Genomic DNA, 26,292 nt, shown 5'->3' on the forward strand with positions numbered 1-26,292 from the left:
ATCCCAAGCCTCTGACATCTTGGGAGGACATTTTACCTGACAATGGGATGAGTCAGCAGCAGAGAACATGTGCTCCTGCAATAAGAGTGCTGCAGGAAGATGGCCATGTTACATTTCTGGTGTAAACACTGTGACCTGGAGCCTTTACAGGGCAGAGAGCTCCCTTTGGTACCTTTCAGAGGTAAAGAACAGAGGAGGAAAGGTAACTGAGGGACAGAAAGGCTCCATGTGGGTTTCTGTCACTGAGCAAAAGGAATTTATGGGATGGGCCTGTCTCCCTTTGTGAGTTACATGTCATGACATTCCAACACAGCTATGGACAAAGGATCAGTGTTATTCTCTTTTTGTAAGAACTGAATGAGACAGCATTACTCAGCTCAAGATGCAACATCATTCCAGCTCATGCTTCAGCGATGAGTTAAAGGAGCTTACAGTAACTCCAAGAAGGAGGGGGAAAAAGATCCCTCAGAGTTTGAATAGCTTCAGTATTTACTCTGGAAGGACCTTTGCTTAGAGATATCCATGGCTGCCGATTTTATTTTTTTTTTCTAATTCTGTTGAGTGAAATGCAAAGCTGAGGTGTCTCAAAGGGGTGTGAACAGCCTGACACAGCAAGTGGGGGACCCAAGAGTACTGGGAGATATCTGACTGAGAGATAAACCTGTGGTGAGAGCATCCCTCCCAGCACTGTGCTGTGCTGGTGGTCCCCAGGACAGACAGACAAGCTGGGCATTCCTGGGCATGTCTGAGCTGAGCACGCTTTGAGGCTGCAGGATCTGCACCTGGGCTCTTCTCTGCCAGGGTATTGCACTGGGAATGGGATGCAGGCGGAGGAGGTTGAAGCATCCACACAGCAACACACCGCCATGAGCTGACTCCCAGCTGCCACAGGAATATTTGTCAGAGCTCCAGTTTTTCAATAGCTGCTGAGTACTTGCCTTTTCCAAACTGTTGTGGAATTTTCCCGTTCTTCCTCAAAAACACTCAGCAGTGTCAAGAGGCCAGTCATTCATGAAACAGAATCTAAGTGTTGTTTGAGTTTTGTGAATGGGCTGCTGAGCAGCTGGTGTCAAAGAAAACCCCTAGAAGTCAGAATTGGTTTCTGTTCTATTTCTTTTCCTTCACTCACCACCCCCAGAGACCTTGGGTGGAACAGGAGAGCATGGCCAGGCTTAGCCTTGAGCCCAGCCCTCAAAAGGGGACATTTCCAGGTGTCCCTCGAAGAGAATAGAGGACGTTTTTGGGAGCAAGGGTGTCAAACACCAGGCCCCAGGGAGTATTAGGAGCCGGAGGTGTCCCTGCCCGTGGCAGCGGGGTTGGAACTGACCCAAACTATTCTGTGATCATTTCTGGGGTGGTGGAGGTGTGTGATGCCTGCTGAAATTCCTTCTTCACTTAACCCGCGCCGCTGCCACTCCACCCGAAATTTATTTACTTTCAGGCTTTCAATTATTAACTTTCAGGGAGCTGACCCTCCCTGACGTGCGAGCAGCACAACTTCTGTCACCAGCCCTTTCTGGAGCTGCGCCTCCCGAGGCACAAACCCCCTTGGCGGCACCATCCGGCTCTCCAGGGCCCTGGATGGCACCGGACACCGCCCAGGGCACGGGAGGGGCTCTCCGCGGCTGAACCCCCTTTCCCACCGCCCCGGGGTCCCCAGAAGAGGCGCCCGAGGGGATTTCCCGGCAGGAGGAGCCGGCGGCACCGCGGGGCGTCGGAAGAGGACGGGACAGGGCGGGGCGGGTTGGTTTTGGCAGAGCTCTGGTGTCCCGGCGGGCGCTCATCGCCTGGGCAGCGATGTGGCTGCAGGCTTGGCTCTTGTGCCTCACGCCCCTCCTGGGTAAGCTTTGAGTTCTGTGGGGACCCTTCCCGACTCTTTCGCTTCTCTCTGTCCTTCTCTCCCTCTGTCCGTCTGTCCGCACCGCCCGGGGCAGCCTCGGCCGCCGCTTCCCGGCTATTCGGGCGGGCGCGTTCTCCTCCGGGGATCACGGGGATTTGGGAGCTGTGGGGGGTTCCGAGGTGCCCGGGGAGCTGGTCTGGTCACCGCCATCCCTCAGGAGCCCCGGGACAGTGTCTCCCTGCGCCGGGCGGGCGTTCCCGGCCACTCGCTGCCCTTCCCGGGAGGCACAGCCGGGCCCCTCCCTCCCTTCCTCACCCCAAATAGAGTTCCATATCGGCCATCAGCACCTTCAGAACTCCCCACTCTATTCTCCGCAGCTTCCTGTGCCCCGATCGTTTCAAACTTGTGCTAACGGGGAGCTTGGGGTGGGGATTGGTGGGATTTTTGTGGTGCCCATTCCCGGCCCGGAGTTTTCCCCGCGCTGGGAAGGGAAGCGCCCCCGCAGCACCAGGGGCAGCCTCCTCCTTGTCCTGCCGGTGTGCGCATCTTTCTTCCGGGTTACAAGGTGTTAAGGAAGTCAAGGAAACCGGCTTTTATTGTAGAAGTGTTCTTGTCATCCCTAAAACGTGAAAATGCCGTTTATTTTGTATTCTGTGTCGGTTCTTGCTCATGGAAAAAAAGGTCGAAGTTCTCAGTCGTTTTGTGCTGGTTTGGGGTTTTTTAGTAGTTGGGTTTGTTTGGTTTGGTTTTTGTTGTTGTTGGTTGGTTGGCATTGCTTTGTTGTTTTTGAATTTTGTTTGTTCGTTTGTTTGTTTTTGTGTGTGTGCTTTTGTTGGTTTTGTTTTGTTTTAGCAGAAGTAAATTATTACTGTTAACTGCTGTTGAAATACTAATCAAAGGACTTCTTAATCGAAATGCCATCACTGGGCCTTAGGAGGATAATCCTTACATGCACAGCCCTTGCACTGAGCTGTGAACATGAGAAGTATAAACACAATTTGTTCATTTTTGAAATTGAAGATGGATGTACAAACTTTCTTGGTGTCATCAGAGTGAGCTGCTGTTGCTAGATGGGCCAAAAAGCATGATTTCATCTATGAAGACCTTATCATTCCTCTAGTCTAAGGGATTTGTTCTGACTTTTTTTGTGGTTTTTTTTTTTTTTTTTTTTTTTTTTTTGTTTTTTTGTTTTTTTTTTTTTTGCTTTGGGAGTTTCCTGAATGCGCCTAAAATAGGAATTATTGTATTCCCCTGTTAAAAAAGGAACCTCTCTGCTTGCTGAGTGTTCAGAGCAACTCCCTGTGGTTTCATCCCCATACTATTTCATATTATTACTTCAACTTGCTTTATTTAATTGATATGGGGAGATCCTGTTCTGTAAGAGAGCGTAGGGAGTCCAGGTGTGCAGGGGGAACCAGGGGAGAAGCCAGGACACTGCACGCTGATTGAGTCTGCCCACCTTAAGCCTTAGCTGCAATCTCTTTTCTCACCCGCAGTGCTTTTGCAGAGTTCCAAGTAAGTGTGACTAATGCATGAGTAACTGAGTATCTTCTCTGTAACTTTTTCTGTGAGTCCACACGCTTTGTTACCTTGCATTATGTAACTTGTCATGCTGCTGCTACTCTGCATATCTCAGTCCACCTGCTACAGACTTACCTAGGAAAAAAAAAGATTCCAGGTTCCAAAGAGCCTACAATTGAAAGGAAGAGGTGATGGTGCTTGGAAAACTGGAGAGAGTAATTGTGGCTGCAAGTATAATAACATCTCCTTTAATGGGAAACTTAGCTAGTTCTGTTGTCTTCTCTGCAAAACTTTGATTCTGAAGTGGTTGATTAGGGCAGGAGATAGGGAATGCAAAAACTTTACTGTTGTTTACTAAACCAAATAGGCCTAGTTTCACACCATGTTTTTGTTTGTATGCTTGCATTATTGCTGTTATGTGTGTGTTGACTATGTGCAAATGTTTCATGTTAATTTTAACAAGGTAAAATAGTCCATCATCTCTCTATGTGAAAATCAAGACCCTGAAAGTCAGACTGATCTGCCCAAGTGCATGAAGTAAATCAGTAGCAGTTCAACTTGTCATGCAGGTTCCTAGCCTTGCAAACACCTGTTCTAAACACCAGGATGCTCTTGGTAGATCCTCATCCTTTTTCAGCCTTCCCCTCCAGAATCCTTTGTCCATCCAAATCCAAAGCACTGCATTTATCCCAGTCATGTTGCTGAATGTCTGGAGTAGGGGAGAAGATGCCCTTCTTCATTCCCCTGTGGAAGCCAGATGTTGCAGTGTAGCTCTGGTGTCTTCAGAATTCCTACTCACCACATAAGGATTTCTGCTTTTCACAATGCTGACTCAGTTTTTTATCTGATGAAACCTTAGACTTGTCAATTACAGCACAATGCCCCACCTCAAGGCTATGGAAGGACTTTGATCTTAGACCTACCAAGAGCATGCTCCTTCAGTTGTTGGAAGTTCAAAGACAAAACTCTGTTCAGATTTGGGATCCTGGATGTTGTGTGTGAGTGGAAAGAAAGTCAGTGTGGTATCTGTGGCCTAGTTTCGTGAAGCAACCCACACAGAGGTCTTTGCATCCTCCCTGTGGAGGAGGTTCATAAATAATACCACACCAACAGGAAGATCACAGTGCAAGCCACTCTCGTGGAGATGCAGTTCTGTTGCACTGCAGATGGCAGCCAAACTTCTGCTTGCTTTAGCTGCATCAGGATCCTGCCCCAAAAGCAGAGGAGATGTGGGAAGTAAGCTGGATATGTGAACTAGAGCACCTAGAAGCATTCTGCATCTGTATTGAGGCTCATCTGAAAGCCACAGAACTCTATCAGTGTTCTGAGCAGCAACTCTTTTTTATGCAGTGTTACTGCCTTCTAATTCTTGCATATTTAGATGGATTCCTTAATGCCATTTTCATAGTTTGTTTGCATTAATTGTTGCTTTGTTTCTCAATTTAGCTTCTTTATAAAAATTGAGTTAAACTGAGAAAACATGGTTCACCTAAAAGCAGAAGTTGCCATCTCCAGTACCGAGCATAGACTGACAACCTGAGAACTGATAAAAATGACTTTCCTTTCAGACTGCTTCTGAGAGTGACTAGCATAGAAACCAAACTTCCCTCAATGTGGCTTCTTGTGTCTGTGTTGTTAGACAGCTCAACAAGTTTGGGCTGGCTTTTTTTTATTATTAATATTTTTAATTTTCCTATTTTTTTTTCTCTGTACACATATATGCTCCTTTCTATGTTTTTATTGATCATAAACACACTGGGATTGCTCAGTGTTTCTTCTGTGTTTTTCCACTCCCTGAGAAGTGTCGTAGGAACTGCACATAAGGCATTGTGATGAATGTGGGAAAACTTGGACTCCGAACAAATTCAGGTTGTTTGTGGAATGGGGTTATTTTGTGTGTTGCTAATAGAAATGTCAAACACAATTTTTAAATAGCATAAATGGAAAAATCAGTGATCAGCACTGTGAAGCTGGCATCTGCTTGTGTTGTCCTGTCTCCTTACTCTTGAATCTTCCTGAGTAAACAGAGGAAGTTATAAATTCCTCACAGAGAAAAAAAACAAATTAAACCAGACCCCTCTGCTTAAAAACCCTTGATAAGAGCTGAGATTGGTATGTCATATTAAAACCAAAAAGAAACAATATTTTTGGCATTGCTATTTAACACTACAGGATAAACACAGTGAAAAAAATTTTGATAGTTTCTTGCCTTAATATAATTAATGGTCTTAGAGTTTAGAAAGGCAAGTTTATCTCTGCATTTTATTCATAGACTCCTTTGATCTGAGTGTGTGAAAGGTGTTCATAAAAAAAAAAAAAAAAAAAAAAAAAAGGTGGGTTTAGGTTTCTTTATTTTTGATTTTTTCCTTACTAGTCCTCCACTCTGTTTGCAGCCTCAAGAGAGCCAGTTGGCCATATTCAGGGTAGTGTGACTGTGGACTGGCTGGGTCTGGATGATCCAGGGTTTGTAAGAGACAGAGGTTGTAATTTGGGGTCTGTTTAAGCTGGTGTTGCCACAGGTCAAGAACAGTTCCTGTTTATGGCATCAGTTTGTGCCATCCTTTGTAAGTAGAACTCCAAAGATGCTCTGGCTGAAAATGAACCTGATTGAAGGAAAGAGTTACCAAGGCAGATTATTTTCTCAGTGCTGTTGTTCAAGGAGCCTTACATGAAGACTGTGCTTATACAGCATAGGAAGTGCTGCTGTCAGGATGCTGGGAACAAGTGACCAGAGGATTTGGAATCATATAATGGTTTGGGTTGGAGGAGACCTTAATAATCATCCATTTCCAACCCTCTGCCATGGGCAAGGATACCTCCCACTAGACCAGATTGCTCAGAGCCCCTTCCAAACTGGCCTTGAACACAGCCAGGGATGGGGCATCCATTCTCAGGCAAATCTGTTCCAGTGTCTCTGGACTGCTTTCAAACTGCTGCTTTTTTTCGTAGTTCAAGGCAGGCTTAAATGCAAGTCCATTCTGTCTCTAAGCAAAGCCTAGAGACTGTAAGTAATCAATAACCTGCAAGACACAATGATCCTCTGTAATAGTTAACCACTGCTGAAAATGGTGGTTCCCAGTCCTCTCCATCCCAGCCACCCTCTGGTTGAAGAACCTTTTTCCTCATATTGAACCTAAACCTCCCCTGACACAAGTTCAGGTCATTCCCTTGGGTCCTGTCACTGGTCACCACAGAGAAGAGATCACTGCCTGTTCTTCCTCTGTGCTCTTACCCTCGTTCTTCTGCATTTCCCTCCCTTCTGCTCCATTCCATGCACGAACACTGGCGTTCCCACGGTGACTCACATCTGGGAATTACAGTCCTTCCTTCTGTGGTGGTGTTTTTTTTTTTTTTTTTTTTGTTTGTTTGTTTGTTTGTTTGTTTGTTTGCTTCTTTAGTTGGAGTGGGGTTGTGTACCAAGTACAATCTGTCAGCAGATTTCACTACAGGAATGGGCTGACAAAAAAAGGGAGAAGGAGGAATAAGTAAGTCATCCTCATGCTTTTGGTCACCAGCATAGTTTAAAAATGACTGGGTAGCCTCTGCACGGGAATGCCGACTGTTGTTGGGCCCTTGCTGAGGGATATGACTGAAGGTGTGGATTTGGTGGTGGGGAGGGACCCAGGCCTGTTGGTAGGTGCCCCCTTGGGTCCTGCCTTTGCTGAAGTGTAATTCTCTGTAGATGCAGCCCTGTATTGTCCAGGGGAGCAACACACACATCTCTGAAGGTGCTGCAGTAGGCAGGAGAACACCTTTGCTTTGGATGTTACATGTAGGATCTGCCTTCATTCATGTACAAATCTGATTTTATCCTGCAACAGCCTGGGCTGCTGCTACATCTTATTATCTTCTGTGTTCTCTCTCTCTAGGCTGTGGCTTTTCCCCTGCTTTTACACCACGGGTCTCAGTGCTTTCTTACTGCAGTTTAGGAAGTGGATTGTGTTTGTGGCCTGTGGGGGACTTAAGAGGACAATGGTTGGTGAATATTCTCACAGTCCTTTTGGACTGAACATTGATTTCACGTTTTTCTGCAGCTGGTGGTTTTGACGCTTAGGAAGGAACATAATTGTCTGCTGGTTACAGTTGATAGGGGAATTCAAAATTTTAAAAAAGCTGAAGAGAAGGGTAGTGGGGAAGTTATAACAAATAAAAGAAAAATCTTTAGAAATCCCTACTCCTGAAGCAAATAGCTCCTTGCCATAAACTAATTAGTAAGGACTTTTCCACCCAGTTTCAGCAGGTGGAATGTTAGTGCCTTAATGGTAGTAGGAGAACCTAGCTGCTGCCCGTATAGACCTAATATATATACCTATATGCATTTCAAATAGGTATTTGAGACCAAAAATATTAATGATAGCATTAAAAATAAAAAAGGCCTAGCTTACAGACGTTGCCCAAAATAACTAGGCTTTATGTCAGCTCCAGGAAAAATAGTGAAGAAAATCAAACTGGTTAGACAAATACAGTAATGAAGCATTTATTGCTGGTAAATTAAGTATTAAATTCTACTTAGTCTTATGGAATATGGATACCTTTAGCATGCTAAAATGTTGAAAGAGAATTAGTCTGGGGAGTATTAAAACTTGGGTACAGCACTGTGTTGTGTGGGTCTGGCTGCTGGAGAAGTGGGAGCAGAAGATGATGTAGACAAGGTGATATGGATTTGCAGAAGAGGCTTTGCCCACACAATGTTAGCTCCTCTTTCCATGTGCCATTTTGAGCATGTGATTTGATTGAAAGGAGAGAACACAAACATTTGGCATAAGAAGGAATTTGGAGAGGGTTTTAGGAGGTACAGGAGCAGGTAGTCTGATGGTTTCTGTAGAGGCTACTGGAGGCCTTAGCACAGTATTATTTTTTATGTGAACTTCATCTTGGAATAATAGGCTATAATAAGAAGAGAGGGAGAAAGCAGAGAAATTAAAGAAAAAGCACTTCTAGCTTTCCAAAATGAGTGCGTGAGAGAGTGTTTGTTTCGTTGTCATTTCTCCTTCTTTGCTCAAAACTGTGAAATGGGAAATATATTTCCATATAAAATGAAGTAGAAAAGGTGGGGAAGGGTTTCTTAGGAATTTAGAAAACATGATGACACATGCTTTTTCTAGAAACTCTAAGATGTTTGGTTGTCACTTTATGCAACATTTCTGTATGATATCTTTGAAAAAAGGAAGCGGATGTCACTGACTGGGAGACTTCTTCACATTTTCACGAGACCAGTGAAGCAGGGAAATAAAAACAGAGATTGGATGTTTTAAGGTGGGAGGAGATGACGGTTATCCTTGAGGAATAAATATCCTTTTCCTTGTCCTACTGCTGGACTTGCCAGCAAGAAGAGAGTGTGCTGAAGACAGCAGTGCCTCCCTGTGCTGTGTATAACCCATGGAGAGAAAATGTGGGTTTTCTCAGCTCTGCTTTCCTTCAGTCTCATTCCTGGGCTTGAAGAAGCAGCCATTTTGCTCTCATAACTCCAGCCTAGCACTTATGACTAACTGAAAGAGAATAAAGACATGGAGCATTTACCTGGACCAACACACAAATGTAGGAAGTTATAAGTGGTTGATGAACAGTGGTGGCTGTCCTTGCTCATGTTCTTAGTGCCCAGCAAACAGCTGCTGTCCTTGCTGAAGGCTCTTGTCAATGGCCACTGTGGCTTGGCTTATGCTGATGTTGAGCCACCACAGCCTGGTTGTGTCTGTGAGCCAAAGCTACCGAGAGGTAAAATTTCACGGTGGGAAGAGCAGGGAGTTTTCTCCATACTAGGAATACCATAGGTTCTTAGGCAGTGAGGGATGACTACCTGAGGAATATGAGCTCCTGGAAACTGTCTTCATGAAATAAAAGTCTCTAACAAGACTTCAGGCTTCATCAGATCAAAACAGTGTTCCACCCTAGCCAGCATCTTGCAATCTTGTGGTCTCCAGACACAAAGTCTGGAGTTTCTGAGTTCTTTTTTCTTCTGGAAATTGTTAATTGATAAAAGTGGAAAGAGATGCTCAAGTAAAATGTTAAATCTGCCTGAACAGTGTAGAATACAAAGAAAGCAAGTAGGTTGCGTTGACAAGATGTGGGAGTTGATTACTTCTACAATTCCTGTGCCTGGAAGAGGTGACCATGGAAGTGCAGACAACCAGAAGTTGCAATTCCAATGGCATGAGACGAGTGCTTTCATGGGTAAATTGCAAACAGATTGGATATTCCATAAAAAGTAAGGCATGGAGAAGACACGTGTGTGCAGTTCTCTGGCCAAACACGAGGAAGTGTGTTTTTATTTCTTGTGTTCATTGTCCTGTCAGAGAAAGCCTGTGTTTCTGTGGTGTGGCAGAACAGCTGATGAGCACTGTCCTTTACCAGTGGGAAAGGAAGGCCAGCTGACCTTCTGTTTGTCAGGATATAGGAATTGGTGGGTCCTTAAACTGATGCCATTTAGGAATAAATAAAAAAGGTAAAACCCAGAATACTAGCTGTCCCTTGAAACCAGTTGGCTTGAGGGGTAGACATCTGAAATATTTGTTTCACCATGCATAGCTACTGTTTAAAGGGAAGTTTTACATGGTGCAGATTGGGAATCCTGCCTTAATAGGAAGTTTTACATGGTGCAGATTGGGAATCCTGCCTTAATAGGAAGTTTTACATGGTGCAGATTGGGAATCCTGCCTTAATAGGAAGTTTTACATGGTGCAGATTGGGAATCCTGCCTTAAAAGGAAGTTTTACATGGTACAGATTGGGAATCCTGCCTTAATATGAGGCCTCATTTGTATCTTAACCATGCCCTTCCTTCAACGTACAAGTAAAAAGTTACCAGCTACTGTGGACCAAAATCAATTCCTAGATGCAAGTGTCACTTGAACTCGATATCAAAGTGCTTTTGACTATGTTCCTCTCTGCCATGGCAGTGATCTTGCAATTGTTTTAGAGCCATTTGGAGCTCTTTGAAAGTGGAAGGTGATTGCTGAAGACTAAAGCAGAGACAGAGAGATGCTGATGGTTTAAAGGTTGTGGTCTCTTCCCCAAAGCAGGATTTTGTGTGTTAGATCAGTAGGTTGTTTTGTTTTGTTTTTCACAAATATAGCCGCTTTTAATGAAAATTAGGGAAAATCTCTTATCTCTCTTCTGTTGTGGTTTATTTATTTATATTGAATGCCTGGCCATTTTTAGTAGAATGTAATTGACTCAAAACTGAGAGCAGTAAAGCTTCATTCTTGCTAACAGCTCTGCTAGATCTCAGAGGATGGGATGCTGTTTCATATATATTGGATGTGAAATAAACTTGCTTAAGTGACATTTCAAGAGAAATCCCTAATACCCCCATGACTTCAGAACAGGTGCTTTGAACTCAGTAGCAGTTTTGTGTCAGAAATGTGCTTTTTACTAACTGTGTATATTCATACTGGAAAAATTGCAGCTTATTTGATCATCAGGAACTTCAGTCTGGGTGTTCTTCAACAAGATGCTGAAACAGCTTTTGGTGGTGACAAGTTCTTCATTTAGTAATTTTCAGCAGACCATGAGCAGTAGGCCTAATTCAAGTGAACAGAGGGAAAGTACTGAGGATAGAGGGGCTTAGGATAGGGAAGATCACTGGAGCAGTTATTCTGCCTAGGACCAGAATGTGGAAACCGAATTTCTTTGCCATGCCTGTCATATAATTGTGCTGACAGCCTGGGTTTGGGTAATTCTTAACTGATGTGTACCTTAGTTTGCAACTTTGTGATGTGCTTCTAACCTAAATTTGAATGTATATGATATTGCATATGACATTAGTCAAGCAGTGTTTTATAAAAGGATTGTTGAGGTAACTTTTTCTTTTTTTCTCCCCCCTATAGCACACATCTACTGTAAGGAAGTGGTTGGCCTCGTGGGAGAAAATATTACTTTTCCCGTACAAATTGACCAAAAAATAGAGGAAATTCTCTGGAGGAAAAATAAGCATAAAGTGGTTGAATGGGAAGTGCAAAACACACCGATGTATTACGATCGTTTCCGCAACAGGAGTGTACTTATGGAAAGTGGATCCTTGACTATATTTAACTTGGAGAAGGATGATGCTGGCCCATATGAGTTACAGTACCGGGATTCTGTGGAAGATCACAGCTTAGACTTTGCACTTGTTGTGTTAGGTAAGTACTGGAAGAACTGCATAAAGAATGTGAACCACTATTCACTTTAAAGTGTCTAGAAAGGGCCTTGTATAGTTGTCAGGGAAGCAAAACAGAAACAGAGGGGGCTGTTCTTTGTCTCTATTTTTAAGTTGCTTAGGCACTGTGAAAAATTTTCAGGGGTGGCATCTCATTTGTGTGCCCATCATTACTCACCTTGGGATCACTTTGAGACCATGCGTAGATGGCACCCTGGACTTTCAGGGAGACAACCGAAGTTTTTGAACAAACTGACCAGGTAATCCCCAGGCATTATGTATCTAGTAAAGATATTCCTGCAGACATATTTTACATGCCTGAATATCTGTGGCATTGTGCTGTGCACATCTACTCAGCCTCACTAGTAGTCTTTGGGAAATATATGTGATCAGTGTGTCTAGTAGTCCTATGGATGGTGAGCCATGAGGACTCTTGGGCTAGGCCAGGGAGAACCACAAACAGGTGGTTTACAAGTCACTTTCAGAAACACATTTCTCTCTAATGCATGTGTGCACACACCCCCACAGTTTTGTCTATGCACTCTTCTGCTGCTTTTGTTGCTCCACCCCTTGTCCTGTGCTGAAATTCTATATAGTTTATAACTAAAGTAATACAGAATGTTTTCTCTCCTTCTAGATTTCCTTCCAGAACCTAAAATCAGTTGCAATGTCAGCAACGGTAAACTTGTATTAAACTGTACAGCACATTTCCAGGCGTCTCTGAATTATGCTTGGAAGCTGAGTAATAATCCACACAGTTATCCAAACCAGGTGCTTTCCATCCCTTTGAAGAATGTTGATCCTATCACCAACGCTACATGTACCATTAAATTTTCACAAACAGAAAGGAGCTCTGAAATCTCTTTGAATCAATGCCTTCCAGAAGAAAAAGGTAATCAATGTGAGAGGTTGCAAACACGGGTCTGAGAGGCTTGTCTGGGAGACAGCATGGCCTTCGTAAGATTTCTCCTGACTTCCCAGGAAGTTGAATTTAGAGAGTAAAAAGTATCAGAAGTGATTTATCTGCTGAAAGTGTGTATAAAGTTTGTGAAAAGTATGAGGATGACAGTTTGATCCCTCTGGAAAGATACTTTTTGCAGGGGTCTCCACAGAATAAAACCTTTAGCTGTGACTTGATTGAGTTCTAATAAAGATTAGAAGGTCTTGGAAGATCTCTTCTGAACCTTCTGGCCTTATGTAATTAATGTTAACAACTTGTTGTCTTTGTACTGCTCTCCATGAATTTGGGTGAAACTACTCAGCCATTCCAAGTGAGTCATCTAGCAGCCATAAGATAAAATAATTTCTCATCTAGCATGTGCATGAGTCAATGAGCATAGTTCCCTCCTCCTTCATAGTGAGGTATAAAACAGAAAAGGGAGTTTTCCTCCTGTTGCTTATTGCTTTGGGACAGCCTTTAGCTTGAGTCTTGCATTTTTAGGGTTTTTTAAACACAGAGTGAAAATATTTTTGGAACCATCTGATTTGTAGGGTCCGTAAGGCAGTCCCTAACTGACAAAATTTCTCATTTCAGTGCAAAAGTAATTGTCATGTTTACTAGTATAGAATTCTTCCTTTACTGGAGAAACTTGCTAGAAATGAGGTATGTGGTGAGTTGACCTTGGCTGGCTGCCAAATGCCCTTCAGGCTGATCTGTCACTCCCTCTCTGTGGGGCAGGGAGGAGAAAATGTGACAAAAGCCTCATGGATTGAGGTAAGGACAGAGAGAGGTCATTCAGCCATTACTGTCACAGGCAGAACAGACTTAACTTTGGGAAAATGAGTTTAGTTTATTGCCACTCAAAATCAGAGCAGGATCATGAGAAACAAGAGCAAATCTAAAACACCTCCCTGAAACCCCTCCTTTCTTCCCAGACTCAGGTTCACTCCCAATATCATTACCTGGTCTCCCTGGGCAGCACAGGGGGACAGGGAATGGGGCTTGCAGTCAGCAGTCAGCTCATTGCATGTTGTCCTTCCTCCTCAGAGGCAGGACTCCTTACACTCTCCTCTGAACCGTGTGGGGTCCCTCCCACAGGAGACAGCCTCTATGAACTTCTCCAATATGAGTGATTCCCACAGGCCACAGCTCTTCATGAACTGCTCCCGTGCAGGTTCCCCACAGGGTCTCAAGTCCTACCAGCAAACCTGCCCCAGCATGGGCTCCTCTCTCCAGGGGCCACAGGCCCTGCCAGGAGGCTGCTCCAGTGTGGGTTTCCCATGGGGTCACAGCCTCCTTTGGGCATCCACCTCCTCCAGCACGGGGTCCTCCATGGGCTGCAGGGGAATCTCTGCTACAGCAGCTGCACCTCCTTCTGCACTGGCCTTGGTGTCTGTTGGGCAGATTCTCTCACATATTGTCACTCCTCTCTCACCCTTGCTGTTGGCATCCAGCAGTTTTTACCCTTTCTTAGAAGTGTCATCCCAGAGACACTACCACAGTCACTGATGGGCTCTGCTGACATGGGGGCAGCTTCTGGCATCTTCTCACAGAAGGCATCAAAACCTTGCAGTGCAAACTCGATACAAGATACTTGCTGAAATTTCATTTGTTTGAAATCTGTCTCAGCCTTTCATAGGCCAAGAACAGGAATAGCCATTGCATTTCAAGTGGTGATGTGCCTTCACTGAAATTAGGTACTTAACATATAACTGTCCTGGACATGGCTTAGGGTTTTGCTAATAACTGGCTCTGGTGCATTAATTTATTGAGGTTACTTTTTTAAAAATAGCTATAAAACATATTTGGGGCTGTATCTCTACTGAACTAGTGTATCATGCAGTTACTTTTTAACTAACCAGTCTTTGTTTTTATAATTTTTTTTTTTTAAGGAGACAGTCCTTCCAAACGAACCAGAGGTGGTCTTATTGGAGCCGTTATTGCAGTTATTATCCTAGTAGGAAGCCTAGTATTCCTGTTCAGGAGAGGTATGTATAACACTTCCTAACTGAGCTTTATGTGCTTCCAGATTAGACTCATCTAAGGTTCTGTAGAATGTGTGAAAATTTCTGATCATCAAGTGTTTTGTAAAAACAGCAGAAGAAACAAATCCAGTTTAGGACTAAATGAATTTTAGGACTAAAAGCAAATAGATTTGAAGGAAATAATGTACTGAACTTTTTGCATTCTGACACTGGGCTCTGAGTCCTGGGAAACTCTGCAGTTTGCATTTGCACAGTTCTCCTTCAGACTGGTTGTTTGATTTACAGTGTGTTTCTACTTTCAATGTATTTGTAGTCTCTCCTATTCCTACCTGAGTATGTTTTCACAGCCTTTTTGAGAGCATTATAAAGCTGCCCTGAAGATGCCCTGGAGATCACATTTACTGTTGGGACAGGCTTATACCAGATCTGAATATCATATGCTGAGTCTAATCTGACAACTCAGTGTGGTCAACTGATGAATGGCACCTTCTGTGCCTCCTGGCACCCTGTATTGCTATCATCTTGGAGTCCTGTATTTGTCTTTCGATCCATCCCTACACTGAATTCAAGTATCTTTTTTGTAAATCTGACAGTTTAATCAGAAATAGTAATTATAGGCTACCATTGTGTATATTTTTCTGCCACATTTTTGGATTTCTGTGTTAAATTACCTTCTGATTTGAAAAAGATGGGCACACTATCTTTCCTCTTTGTGTTGGAGAGAGTCCTAAACAGGGACATTTCTTCATCCTATTTATGCTCTGCATGGAAGATTCACATTGACTTCCTGATGGGGCCACCACTTGGAGGTGGCTGCAGGGTGAAGAGTACTGGATGGATCTGGGAAGGACTAATTGATGATATTTTGATCAGGACATAAATAGATATATATTGTATGTGGACCTTTTGCTTTCCTGTTTGTTGTCCATTTAGTTTCTATTGGCATGGAATCATAAAATAAACTAGGTGGGAAGACACCTCTGGAAGTTTCATCCAATTTGCTGCTCAGAGTATGACCAAATTCAAAGCTAGATCAGGTTGCTTAAGGCCTTGTCCAGTCAAACTTTGGATAGTTCCAAGGGTGGGAATTTCTCAGCCTCTTTCAGCACATGTTTAAGTGCTGAATCACTCTTGTAAGGAAGGATATTCTCCTTATTTCTGTTAGGGATTACTCTTTGGCAACTGGTAGCCATTGACTCCTGGTTTTTTGTTCTGTAGTTCTGAGAGGAGTTTCCTTTGTTTTCTGTAGTTAGTTGTAGACTGCAGTTAGCCATCATCCTCCTGTCCTAATTCTTGAGGCTGGAAACCCAATTCTCTCAGCACCTCCTTGCACAGCTCCTGCCTCTAGACATCTTGGACATTTGTTGGACTAACTTCAGGAAGGTGGTGTTTTTACATTAACTGGGAGACTAAAACTAGAGAGAGCACTTCACGCGTGATGTCCCAAATATTGAATAGAGAGGCGGAATTATTTGTGTTGATGGGCTGACTTCACTTCTGCTAACACAGCCCAGTATTTGTAAGCCTTCTACTGCAAGGGCACATTTTTCTATGTCATGTTGAGCTTGTTGATGCTTTCAGGTTCTTTCCTGCAGAGCTGTTTGCTAGCCAGGCAGAGACCAGCCTGTAGTGGTCCATGGGGTCACTTAAGAGATTCAGGACTTTGTTTGCCTTTGAATATCACATCTTTTCTGTCAGCATGTTTCTCCAGGTTGTTGAAGTCAGTTTGAGTGGCAATTCTGTTTTCCAGCATATCCCCTACTCTCCCCAGTTTGATGTCATCTGCAAACTTCCTGAAAGTGCCTTCTGTGTCCTTGTTCATATTGGTGATGTTAAACAACACAAAGTGTTGGTGTTAATACACAAAGAATGTCATTCAAAACTGACTATCAGTTAGAATCAAAACAATTCAGTTATTTCACTTGAAACAAGGAGGGTTTGAACATGCAAGAAAATAAACTTGTTATACCTTGGTAGGATAAGCATTGCACGGGTATTATCAAACAGCAGAAGTTTGCTGTTTTAAGTACAAGACATATAATCAGAAATTGTTAAGCTCCACCTTAGATGTGATTAGATGTGTTCTGACTTGCTGTCTCAGGAGACCCATTCTGTTGATCTCTCACTGACTGTCTTTCCCTCAAAACAGTATTTCATTCTTTGTTCTTCCTCCAAATCAAGTATTCAGTTTCGTGTTCTCAGTGAAGTGTATTTTTTTTTTTGTTTAGAAGTTGGAGAGGGGGATGGAATGGATGGAAGCTGTCAACAAGTTTCCAAAAGCATAAAACTTTATTTCTGAGTAATTTCTCCAGATATTCTATTTGTTTTTCCGCAGGTATAATTAGATGTGGAGCAGGAAGGGCTGCTCAGAATAACACTCCAGTGAATGGCTCAGGTAAGAGAGTGTCACAAATGTGTGCAAATCAGACTGGTACTTGGTCTGAGCTTGTCAGTTTTTATTCTGGGTCAGTGTAGTCTTTCATTGGAGAGGTAAAGGAGCAAGTTTCCTTTGAGTGTAGTTATTTTTTCCAGGTTGTTAATACTACTTTCTAAAACAAATAAATTTCTTTATAGGAGAACAAGAACAACTTTTCCCTGGGAACAGCCAACAGCAGCCTAACTCAGAAGGAGGTAAGAAATCTGTATTGGGGTATTAATATTTCTAAACACCTGCTCTTGGTTGGAGTGAAGAGCCTGATTTCCTGTTTCCTTTTTTGCAGGGTCTGAGTTTTTGAGTTGGTTTTCAAAGTGTGCACATGCAGACTCAAAATCTCAGCTGAGGTCCAATATTGGATGATTATAGGGATCTGCACCTAGTGAATGTGTTAGTGGGGCTGGCAAAGTTACTGACAGTGAATGGCCTGAGCTTTTCCTGGTCAACAGCTGTCTTTGGAGGTGAATTACCTTTCTAACATTGGAGAATTGGGGCTGGCCTCAGGATGAGGGCTGGAAAAGTGCACACTGTAGGGCAATCTGTCATTCCTCTCTTCCTGTCCAGATCCCTGCCTGGGCTCCTGCTGTCTATTCTAATCTGCTGAGGTTTTTTTGGGGTTGGGGGATTTTTTGTTTCTTTGGTTGTGGAATTTTTGTTTTGTTTTTTCTTAGTGTTTTGTTGGAGTGTCTTTGGGTTTTTTTACTACCTTAATTTGCAGCAAGATTGTGCTGTTTTCTGGCTTCTTGTGTCTTGGGGTATGGAGATTGCTCTATGTAGTGTGCAGCTAGGGAAAGGGACAACTGCTTTAGTCTGTGCCCCTTTCATAAGGGTGAATTTAGCTAATGTGTTCTAGCTTTAACATATATGGGTTTTGTTGCCAGGACTGTGGTCTGTTTTTAGGAACCAAACAAAATTAACCCCCAAGGTAGTCAAGCAGACTGGGGAGAGCAGGAGAAGATTCTTAAAAAATGTTTTGTTACCAGACCAAACAGTGTTTCAGTGGGGAATGGCCAAAGCTGCCGCCATCAGGTGGCAGGCTCAGCAACCTCTTGGAGTGTTCTGGTGTTGAGCTCACAGTGCCTTCATGTGGGGTGCTCAATTTGGTACCTTACATTTGTTGAAGTTGTGGCTCTAGCCCATGGTTCAGAGACTGCTGAAGTTGAGACTATGGATGAACCTGAAAGTGAGAAAAGGAGAGAGATGGATAGGAAAAAAACCCAAATAAACTCCCCCAAAACCCTTATTTTGGTACTGCACTTAAATCTGCTTTAGGATTTTTCTAGTAAAGATTCTTTAAGGTCTCCAGAGAGGAAGGGTTTAAAGTTACAGTGTTAGTGCAACATGAAGATGAAGTAGAAAAAGTAGAGGCAGATTCTCTTCTCAGCTGTCTCTGGCTTTTTGTGACAGATCTGTGCAGCTTTACCAATAGAGCTACATCAGCAAGAATTTTGTGAAGTTGTAGGCAAAAATATAAACAGAGTGGTCGTGGTCTGGGACCTTAAGTGATTGCTGCAGGAAAGTTGAAGTTGAAATTAATTGTGAGTCCTTGAAGTGGCATAACACAGTGGTTCTCAGGAATATCTGTTAAAAATGTTAAAATGAAGTTGTCACTTTAAGGCTGAATTGCATATTTTGCAGACTATTGTGCTGCCTTTATACACGTTTCTGGAAAAGGATTTCTGTTTTCTTGCAGCTGCATGTTCAAACACTGTTCGTTCTGAGGATGAAGAGCCTGAAGCAGGTAACAAGTGAGATGGAGTCCTAAAACAGAGGAACAGGAAGGGAAGAAGTAATTTTGCACATGGCCTTTTATAGTCCAAGCCATATTAGCATGTTCTCAGTATAGAGTTTGCCATCCCCTGTTGGCCTACAAGAACCTAATGCCTTAGGAACAGTAAATGTTGATGGGTAGATCACTAGAAGAGAAATCAGAAAGACCTGGAGGCTGTGTTTGGTAAACAGCACAGAGCAAACTCCTTTTTGGGGCTTCACTTTCCCTCTCAATATGATGAGAATGATGCTGCTTTTGCTGGGTTTGCAAACCATCTTAGTATCTGTGGGAAAAAGAACTAAGCATGGAGGAAAGATAAGAGCCTCAGAACAGGATTTAGAGATGGGATGCTTTACCAGCATGCAAAATTCGTATATGGAACATACTTCATCCAGAAATGTGCTTCTCTAAGGAACAAAACCTGCTGTATCTTCCACTTGCTTTATGCTTTAGGAAAGTCTTTTGACTGCATTCATCAGGCAGTTAAAACAAAGCTCCAGTTTTGTTTTCTTAGTCCAGCCAATGTAAATTTCAAGGAAGTTCTGGGACCTGTATTTTTTCTAGAAGTTTTTTTTAACTCCAAAGAGTTAGTGAAATTGAACATTATTGTTCAGCTTGAGAAAAAATGTCAGTTTTTTTCCCCAGTCCGTTGCACTAGTGATTCATTCACTCACTCCCTCTTCCACCATTTGCCACAAGTGGCTGATAATAAAGGGTTGAAAAAGGCAGAAGTTTTTCTATAAAGGAAAAAAATCACCAATGACAATAAAGAAAAGGAAACTCAGAAAAATTCAGAACCCTGTGGAGTTTTCTGCTTATTCTTCCTCCATGTATTGTAATGGGTATAGAACAGCTTTCTTTCATCTGAAGAAATAGGGATTGTGTAGCTAATGACAAAGGTGTGGTGCACTGCAGGATTGTGTTATCACTAGTGTAACAATTTCCATATACATAGACATGGGTATAGGAAAAGAAGGCTTATTACATATCTGTCTTAAAGTAGAAAGAAGGGAAAACAGACAGTTCAGGAAAGAAAAATCAGGTCCATAGATAAAGGTTGTTACGAGACGCAGAAATAAAATCCATTATTTTGTTGCAGAATAGAATAGGAACATCAGGAAGAGCAGTCAGTGCACCTCTGTGCAGTGCACCCAGCAGCACCTGGGGGAACAGGCAGTCACTGCTCTATGGATGGGAAACAGTAGGCAAGGCTATGATGTTCTCTGAAACGTGTGTACAAAACAATTTCAAGTAGGGCTTTTGCTGCTAGCACAGCAGTACTTGCAGAGGAGAAGGTGTGCTCTGAGCCCTGGGCTGCACAGAGCAGGGCCTGTGCTGGGGAGGGGCAGAAGCAATGGAGTGTACTCCTGAGGGACTGCACTTGTTCTCTGATCTCTTTTCAGACAGAGCATTGAATGAGGACGACAGTGCCCTAAACGACAAACAGATAGTTAAGAATGGTGTAAACCAGGAAGGTAAGTGGCTGTTTTATGGAGCAGTCAGTGCTACTGACCCAGCAGGCAAACTGGCCATAATCCCGTCATAGAATCATAGAATCTGGTAAGTTGGAAGGGACACATCAGGATCGACTCCGACCCATGGCCCTGCAGATGACACCCCAATAGTCACACCATATCCCTGAGAGTGTTGTTCAAATGCTTCTTGAACTCTGTCAGGCTTGGTGCTGTGACCACTTTCCTGGGGAGTGGTGGTGTGAGAGGGTGTTTGAGGGATTGTGAGGACAGTGTAGAGTCAGGAATGGAGGAGAGAAGGGAGGTGTTGGATGGTGATCCCATGGGAGTGGGGCATCTTGGTCAGCATTAATATTGTTGCCAAACAAATGTCCCAAATCTCAATCAGATTATTCTTGATCCATCTGGGGCAGAGAAGGAGAATGTTGTGAGGTCCAGAGTTGTCTGAGTAATGCCTTTGTCCTTGCAGAAGTGACCCAAGATTCAGAATGTGGAAATGGGAGCACCTAAACAGCTCTTCCAACTGCAGTAAAGAAGGTATGTGAGGGTGAAGCTTTCTGACTTGGGAGAGTGTGTCAACTGACACAAAGGGTGACTGTGAATAATTTTCCTTTCTTGGAAAAAAAAAAAAGGAAAAATGTAATTTTGTCTGTCATATAGTCCTTACTTGAGTGATGTAATTATAGGTATCTCATCCTAGTTTCTGCTTTTTGTATTGTAGGTGAGTGGTCACCAAAATTTTGTGATTGTCTACCACATCCATAAAATACTTTGAACATGCACACTCAATTTAGGTACATTTATAAATTATATACAATTATTACCATACTGATGTTATTACATACATTATGAAACCTGCACAAAATAAAAATTAAAATATTATAATGATGAAGTAAATAATATTTTTATTTTTAAGTTTTATTACTGGTGCAAAAATACTTTTTTCCTGCACCACAATGGATTGTCTTGTGCACACCCACTTTGGAGTCTGCTGGTGCAGATAATCCATTTAAACATTCTCAAAATGCACAGCTGTGTGAAAATAAGTGACACCTTAGTGCTGCAGAGGTTTTTGTTCTGCCAAATTTGATACTTCTGTTGAATTACCAGCCAAGCAATCACATCTATAAATTCTGGTATTTGCTGATGACAATGTTGAAAAGAGGGGTGAAAAAAACTCAGAATGTGAGGAAACATGGATAAATGGCAGGGTGGGAGGGAGCCAGGACTGAGTCTAAGAAACCTGACTCTTTGATGGAGACAAAACTGCTGGTGAACCCCTCATGAAACCAGGAAACAGACTTGGAACAGGCTGTAGAGCCACAGAGGAAGCTGTGGTGTGTCGTAATAACTGAGTCAGATCCTGTTAGTTAACAATGACTAATACTGAAAGCCAAATGAAGTAAAACTCAGTGTATTATTCCTGGTCTAAGTGATGTGCTGCTTTGCTGGGCTAAACTGTGCTCTTGCATCACCCTTAAAGGTTTAGCATCTGACACTGCTGTGTTGTTATGTCATGCTGAGGTACCAGATGCAGCTGTGCTTGCTTTGGTGCTGTTTGCAACCGTGTGAGAACAGAATATTTTGTGTATTTTGGAGGTGGGTATGAAAGCTGATGCTTATCCCTGAAACTGTAAAGTGACAGAACCCTGTTTCATATTCAGACCATCTCACTGCACAGACAAGGAAATAGCACACAAACACACACACACAACTGGCTTTTTGATTGTGCTCTTCAGCATCATCACTAAGGTAAAGCAGTAAACCTGCTTGGATTTTAAACACACAAATCATAAAAATACTTCAGGCCTATCCAGGGACCTTGTGAAGGCCAGACTGGGGACAACTTTCTTTTTCTCATTATCTACAGAGTTGAGTATCATGTATCACCATACGCTGTTCTCCTAGACTATCTCCTGACATCCTAGGTTGGAGTGATGCTGAGCTAGAGATTAGTGGAAGGGATGGGTAGTGCTATCAAAGTGGGAGCAAAGACCAAAGAGCATGGTGCCCTGGCACATACAGGTGGCTCCCCTTATGGAATTGTTATGTGTGCAACAAGATGGAAACACCAATGTAAGTGGGCTTGTGTGTGCTTTGTTGGAAATCAGCCTGGTTAGAGGCTGTTGCATATTGCATGTGATGAGTTAGGCTAGGCATGTAGTCTTGAACTTCCTGCACTTTTCCTTTTGCCTTCAGTCTCCTGGCTTGTCAAATAAGCTGTCTTTTCAATCCTCAAAACAGAAAACTCCAAAAGCACCTGTCATTATTGTGTGGAAGAAGTAGCAGCAGCAACATATGCACATGTGATGCACAGCTGATATTGAGATTATAGACATAAAACATTTGAATAGAACTGATGTCTTAATTGCCTGATTATGTGATCCAAAGCCATGGAGTCAGAACAACTTCACAGGTTACCAGCTGCTAAGCAGGTGGCTGGGAGTAAGTAATAGATGTTCTAAACCTGGTCCAGTTGCAGAGGAATGTGCCTAATCAAAAACAGATATTTTGGGTAAAATGTTTAGTGGCTTTCTGATACCATTGGTCATGTACCTGCTCTAACTAGATTGTTATGAGTCATGTGGCAGTGTCTTGGTGCATCTTCCCAACACCTCATTAATGTTTAAAGCTTGCAGTATTCTCATGTAGCTAGTTCAATTTCCAGAAGAAAAGACAGTAATTTACCTGTGTGCTTTTCTTACTCTTTTGTTTCAGATCTTAAAGCATAAGCAAATAATTGCTTTGTTGCCCAAACAAATACGAAAGGGAAGCAGTAGAATTCAGTGATGAAGGAGGTGCTACCTTTTCCCTCAAAGGGCTTCCACAAGCAATGAAGTTGTCAGAGATTCATCAAGAAGAACTCTGAAGACAGGCTGAACTGTTTCTGGTGCCTATTTTTCCTTTCTCAGGAAAGAGCCTTCTTTTCTAGTACTACTACGTGAAGACAAATAGGCCAACTCATGGACAAAATATTTTGAATTGTTTTGTATATGGTTTTAACAAATGGTGCCCTACTAACACACCAAAGCTTCTTTGCAGTTAATATTTAGAGATTTACAAAGTTTTATATATTTGCATGAATGTGAACAAGTCAAAAACTGCTCAACTTTCTATGCATTTTTTTATCAGTGCCTTTTTACAGTCAGAAAAAAACTTCATCCTTCAGCAGGCTCGGATGGGTGGAAGTTTGCATTTTATAGTCTTGGTTCTAGACAATGCTGTCCTAGAGTTGGCAAACTGATCATCTCCTGACAATGGTTCATTCTGTGATAAAACTTCATCTCAGCTTGTTGTTGCACTGGAACAAAGATGCTATTAACAGCAGGTTTGGACTTTTCCTAAAGCTTTGTATATATTTGGAACTTTTAGGACTTTTTAAGCCTTAGCTCTTCACATTTTTCTAAGAATGTCAGCTGACTTCTACTCATTTCTAGGAAATAATAGTATGTTTTTAAGTTGCTTGAGACTAGAATAAAAACTTGAAAACTAAGGTCATGTATATAATGAAGCTCAAAAAGAATCAAAAAGAAAAATACCATGCATTAATATTTTCAGAACATCAAGCTATGGAGTGTTTTTCATTATGTTTACATACTGGTTGTTCATGAAAGTTGAAAGACAATTTAGTTCATTTTGAACTCATTATATATAAAGAATCATGAAGGTTTGACACTGGTAACCAAAGATAAGAAGCTTCAGCTTTCCCCTTGTCTCAATTTATGCCCTTTCTACTCCCACAATTTCTTCTGCTGTTTGCATCTGTACTTCATTAGTGTACAGCTTGCACACTGTACAGTGTACAAAGGTTTGAAATGCACTTCTGGTAGCACTTGACTTTTTACCTTTAGCGCTGTCTGTAAATATAATTTATTAAAACAACCTTCAATATGTAAAAAAAACTTTGCCATGTCTTTTTGTAACATATTCATGCAACTTTTATTTAACCTTAAAAGTTACTAACTAATCCCCAAAATAATTTTAACCCAAAGTGATGTATTTTATATGTTTTCTTTGTTTATTTGTTGTTTGGGCAGGGAGGGGGGGGATTGTGGGTCAATATTCCTGACCTGAGTGTCCTTCTCCATTTCACCTTCAATGAAATTATCAGGATAATGTTGTCTGTTTCTTAATAACCTTTCAACAAGTCTCCACACAAAGATATCCTTTGTCATGGTTATTGTGGTAAAAGTAAACATGTAGCTTGTTTTCTTGCTTGGACAAAGTCTTATTTTCTGTTATTGATGTGAGAAATAATAGTAAAAAAATGTTTGGTGTAACTGGCTGAAATTGCTCTCAGAAACTATACCACTTTGTGTAATGGTCTCCATTCATCCTATCCAATTTAATACTAAACAACACAGAGAGGTCTTATATAGTGTGTTTTTGAGAATTCTTTGACACCTGGTATAACTGGCATTGTTTCCAAAGCAAGAAGCAACAGCCTTTAAAAATAGTAAGCAGTTGTGGTTAATCCATCACAATTGCTGGAAGTCTTCAAAATAGTTTGTGGAATTTTGGAGCTTAATCAGAAGTAGAAAAACCTATTTACATGACAGGCTGACATAAGAGCAAGAACTACAGACTTTACAGTTTCTCAAAGGCTTTCACCTTTTTACTTTGCACAGTTTTTTCTGTGCATGAGAAATTTCTGGTAGAAGTGCAAACCGCAGTTTTCAAAGCAACAGTGAAACTCTTTTTTTGTTGGTATTGTTGTTTCTTTGCGTTTTATGAGGGGTGGATTTTGGTTTTTTTTCCTGTAAGGATGCGAAGTCAAACATTTGGGAGAATAAATTCACCTGACTTCCTGCTGGTTTTGGTGACAGTATTTGCAGTGCCGTTCCCTACGTCCTTCTCTTCAAATGTCTCCTCAGTAATTAAAGAAGAATAAAGTTTTTTTTCTGTGAAACACTTATGTCCAATCTTACTTTGCACTGAAATAAAAATTAGGCAGTTTTCAATAGCAGAGAGTAGAAGCTCACTTGAAATGCAGTTATTTTTGACCTATGAACAACTTGAATCCAGGAAATGCTGACTGTATTCCAGGAAGTGAGGCTGCCCTCCAACATCCCTGGTGCTGGTGGTAAGACCTCTTTTTGCTAATAAGCAAACTCACAGTGAATAGAAGCTGCTGCTAAGTACTTGTGCTCAAAAGACACAGCCTGGTTGATTCCATGGTCCTGACTCTCCTTGCTTTATATAGCTTTAACCTATGAAAACAGTGCCTACAGGAGATGTTGCTCCTAATTAATCCCAGAATAAATGAGATCAGAGCTCAATATCTGCTGTAGAGCTGAAAGTGTGGATTTTGGTAACCCACAGTTGTGCAGACAGCTTTGTGTGGTGCTAACATGCCCAGCTTTCAGTTGTTTGCAAACACACTGTGCTGGATCTCCCTGTGCTGGTTGAAGAGTTGCATCTTCCACACATTAGCATTGGCTGGGCAACTGTTGGGAACAATCTCTAACAGATTCCAGTGTGAGTCCTGTGAGTTGAGACAGCCTTCATCAGTGCCTCAGAGCTAGCTTCATGTGGAGTTACACAAGCAGAGGTGAGAGGATTGGCTTCCAGGAGCAGGACTGCAGGAAAAGCTTGGGACAGCAGAAAGACCAGCAGGCAGCATGGTTGCCTTATGAGCAGATTTGTATCTGTGCCTTAAGACCAGGGACTGATTATGCCTGTCAGACTGCAAGGAGGTCACACACACCCTGTATGGCATCTTGCTGGTGGAACACAGGTTTGCAATCCTCTTCAATAAGTAGCAGGACACCCAAAGAAAAAGGGCAAGGTGAGTGGGTCTGCTCAACCATCTCTATGTGCAATTTGAACTGTGGGGTAGGTACAAGGACACCAAACATTTCTAGGGACCTTAATGAGCAGGTAGAAAAATTATGAGGAACTTTGCCTTAGGGAATTTGCCTGAGGAACTTTGCCCTCAAGGGAATTTTCCTCAAAAGGTGGTGAGTAGGGCTGATTGTGGGGCAGTGTGGCTTAACAAGTGCAGTCATTGGAGAAATCCTGTGCTCAAGGACACACTGAAGTTTCTAATCTGTGAAGTTTTATATGACTCAAATGTAAAACTTGAGTAAAATGCAGCTGCTTCTTCATCTCTGTTGGATATCTGAGGATAAGCTTGAGGGTCACAAAGCTTACCAATTTTTTCTAGCAGCTGTTCCTCTCCACCTAGAAAAAG

The 26,292-nt window shown here is 42.3% G+C and overlaps 1 protein-coding gene across 2 annotated transcripts; it reads left to right on the forward strand.

The window, feature by feature from the left end:
* Nucleotides 1–1,595: 1,595 nt before the first annotated feature.
* On the forward strand, nt 1,596–24,849 carry CD58 (CD58 molecule). Of its 2 annotated transcripts, XM_083884991.1 has the most exons (10): nt 1,618–1,840; nt 11,187–11,480; nt 12,135–12,389; nt 14,330–14,425; nt 16,758–16,817; nt 16,997–17,053; nt 18,550–18,597; nt 20,031–20,102; nt 20,569–20,636; nt 22,818–24,849. In XM_083884991.1, exons 1-9 carry the CDS (start codon nt 1,798–1,800, stop codon nt 20,607–20,609), a joined length of 966 nt encoding a protein of 321 aa, XP_083741117.1. In that variant the 5' UTR covers nt 1,618–1,797; the 3' UTR covers nt 20,610–20,636; nt 22,818–24,849. The 2 variants fall into 2 exon arrangements, 1 of the variants encoding a protein (XP_083741117.1); XR_014592733.1 differs by lacking the exons at nt 20,569–20,636; nt 22,818–24,849 and adding an exon at nt 17,143–17,317 and having other exon boundaries at nt 1,596–1,840; nt 20,031–20,095.
* Nucleotides 24,850–26,292: the final 1,443 nt, after the last annotated feature.

Source organism: Zosterops lateralis (genome assembly GCF_965231275.1).
Source record: "Zosterops lateralis genome assembly, chromosome: 2".
Classification (NCBI taxonomy): Eukaryota; Metazoa; Chordata; class Aves; order Passeriformes; family Zosteropidae; genus Zosterops; species Zosterops lateralis.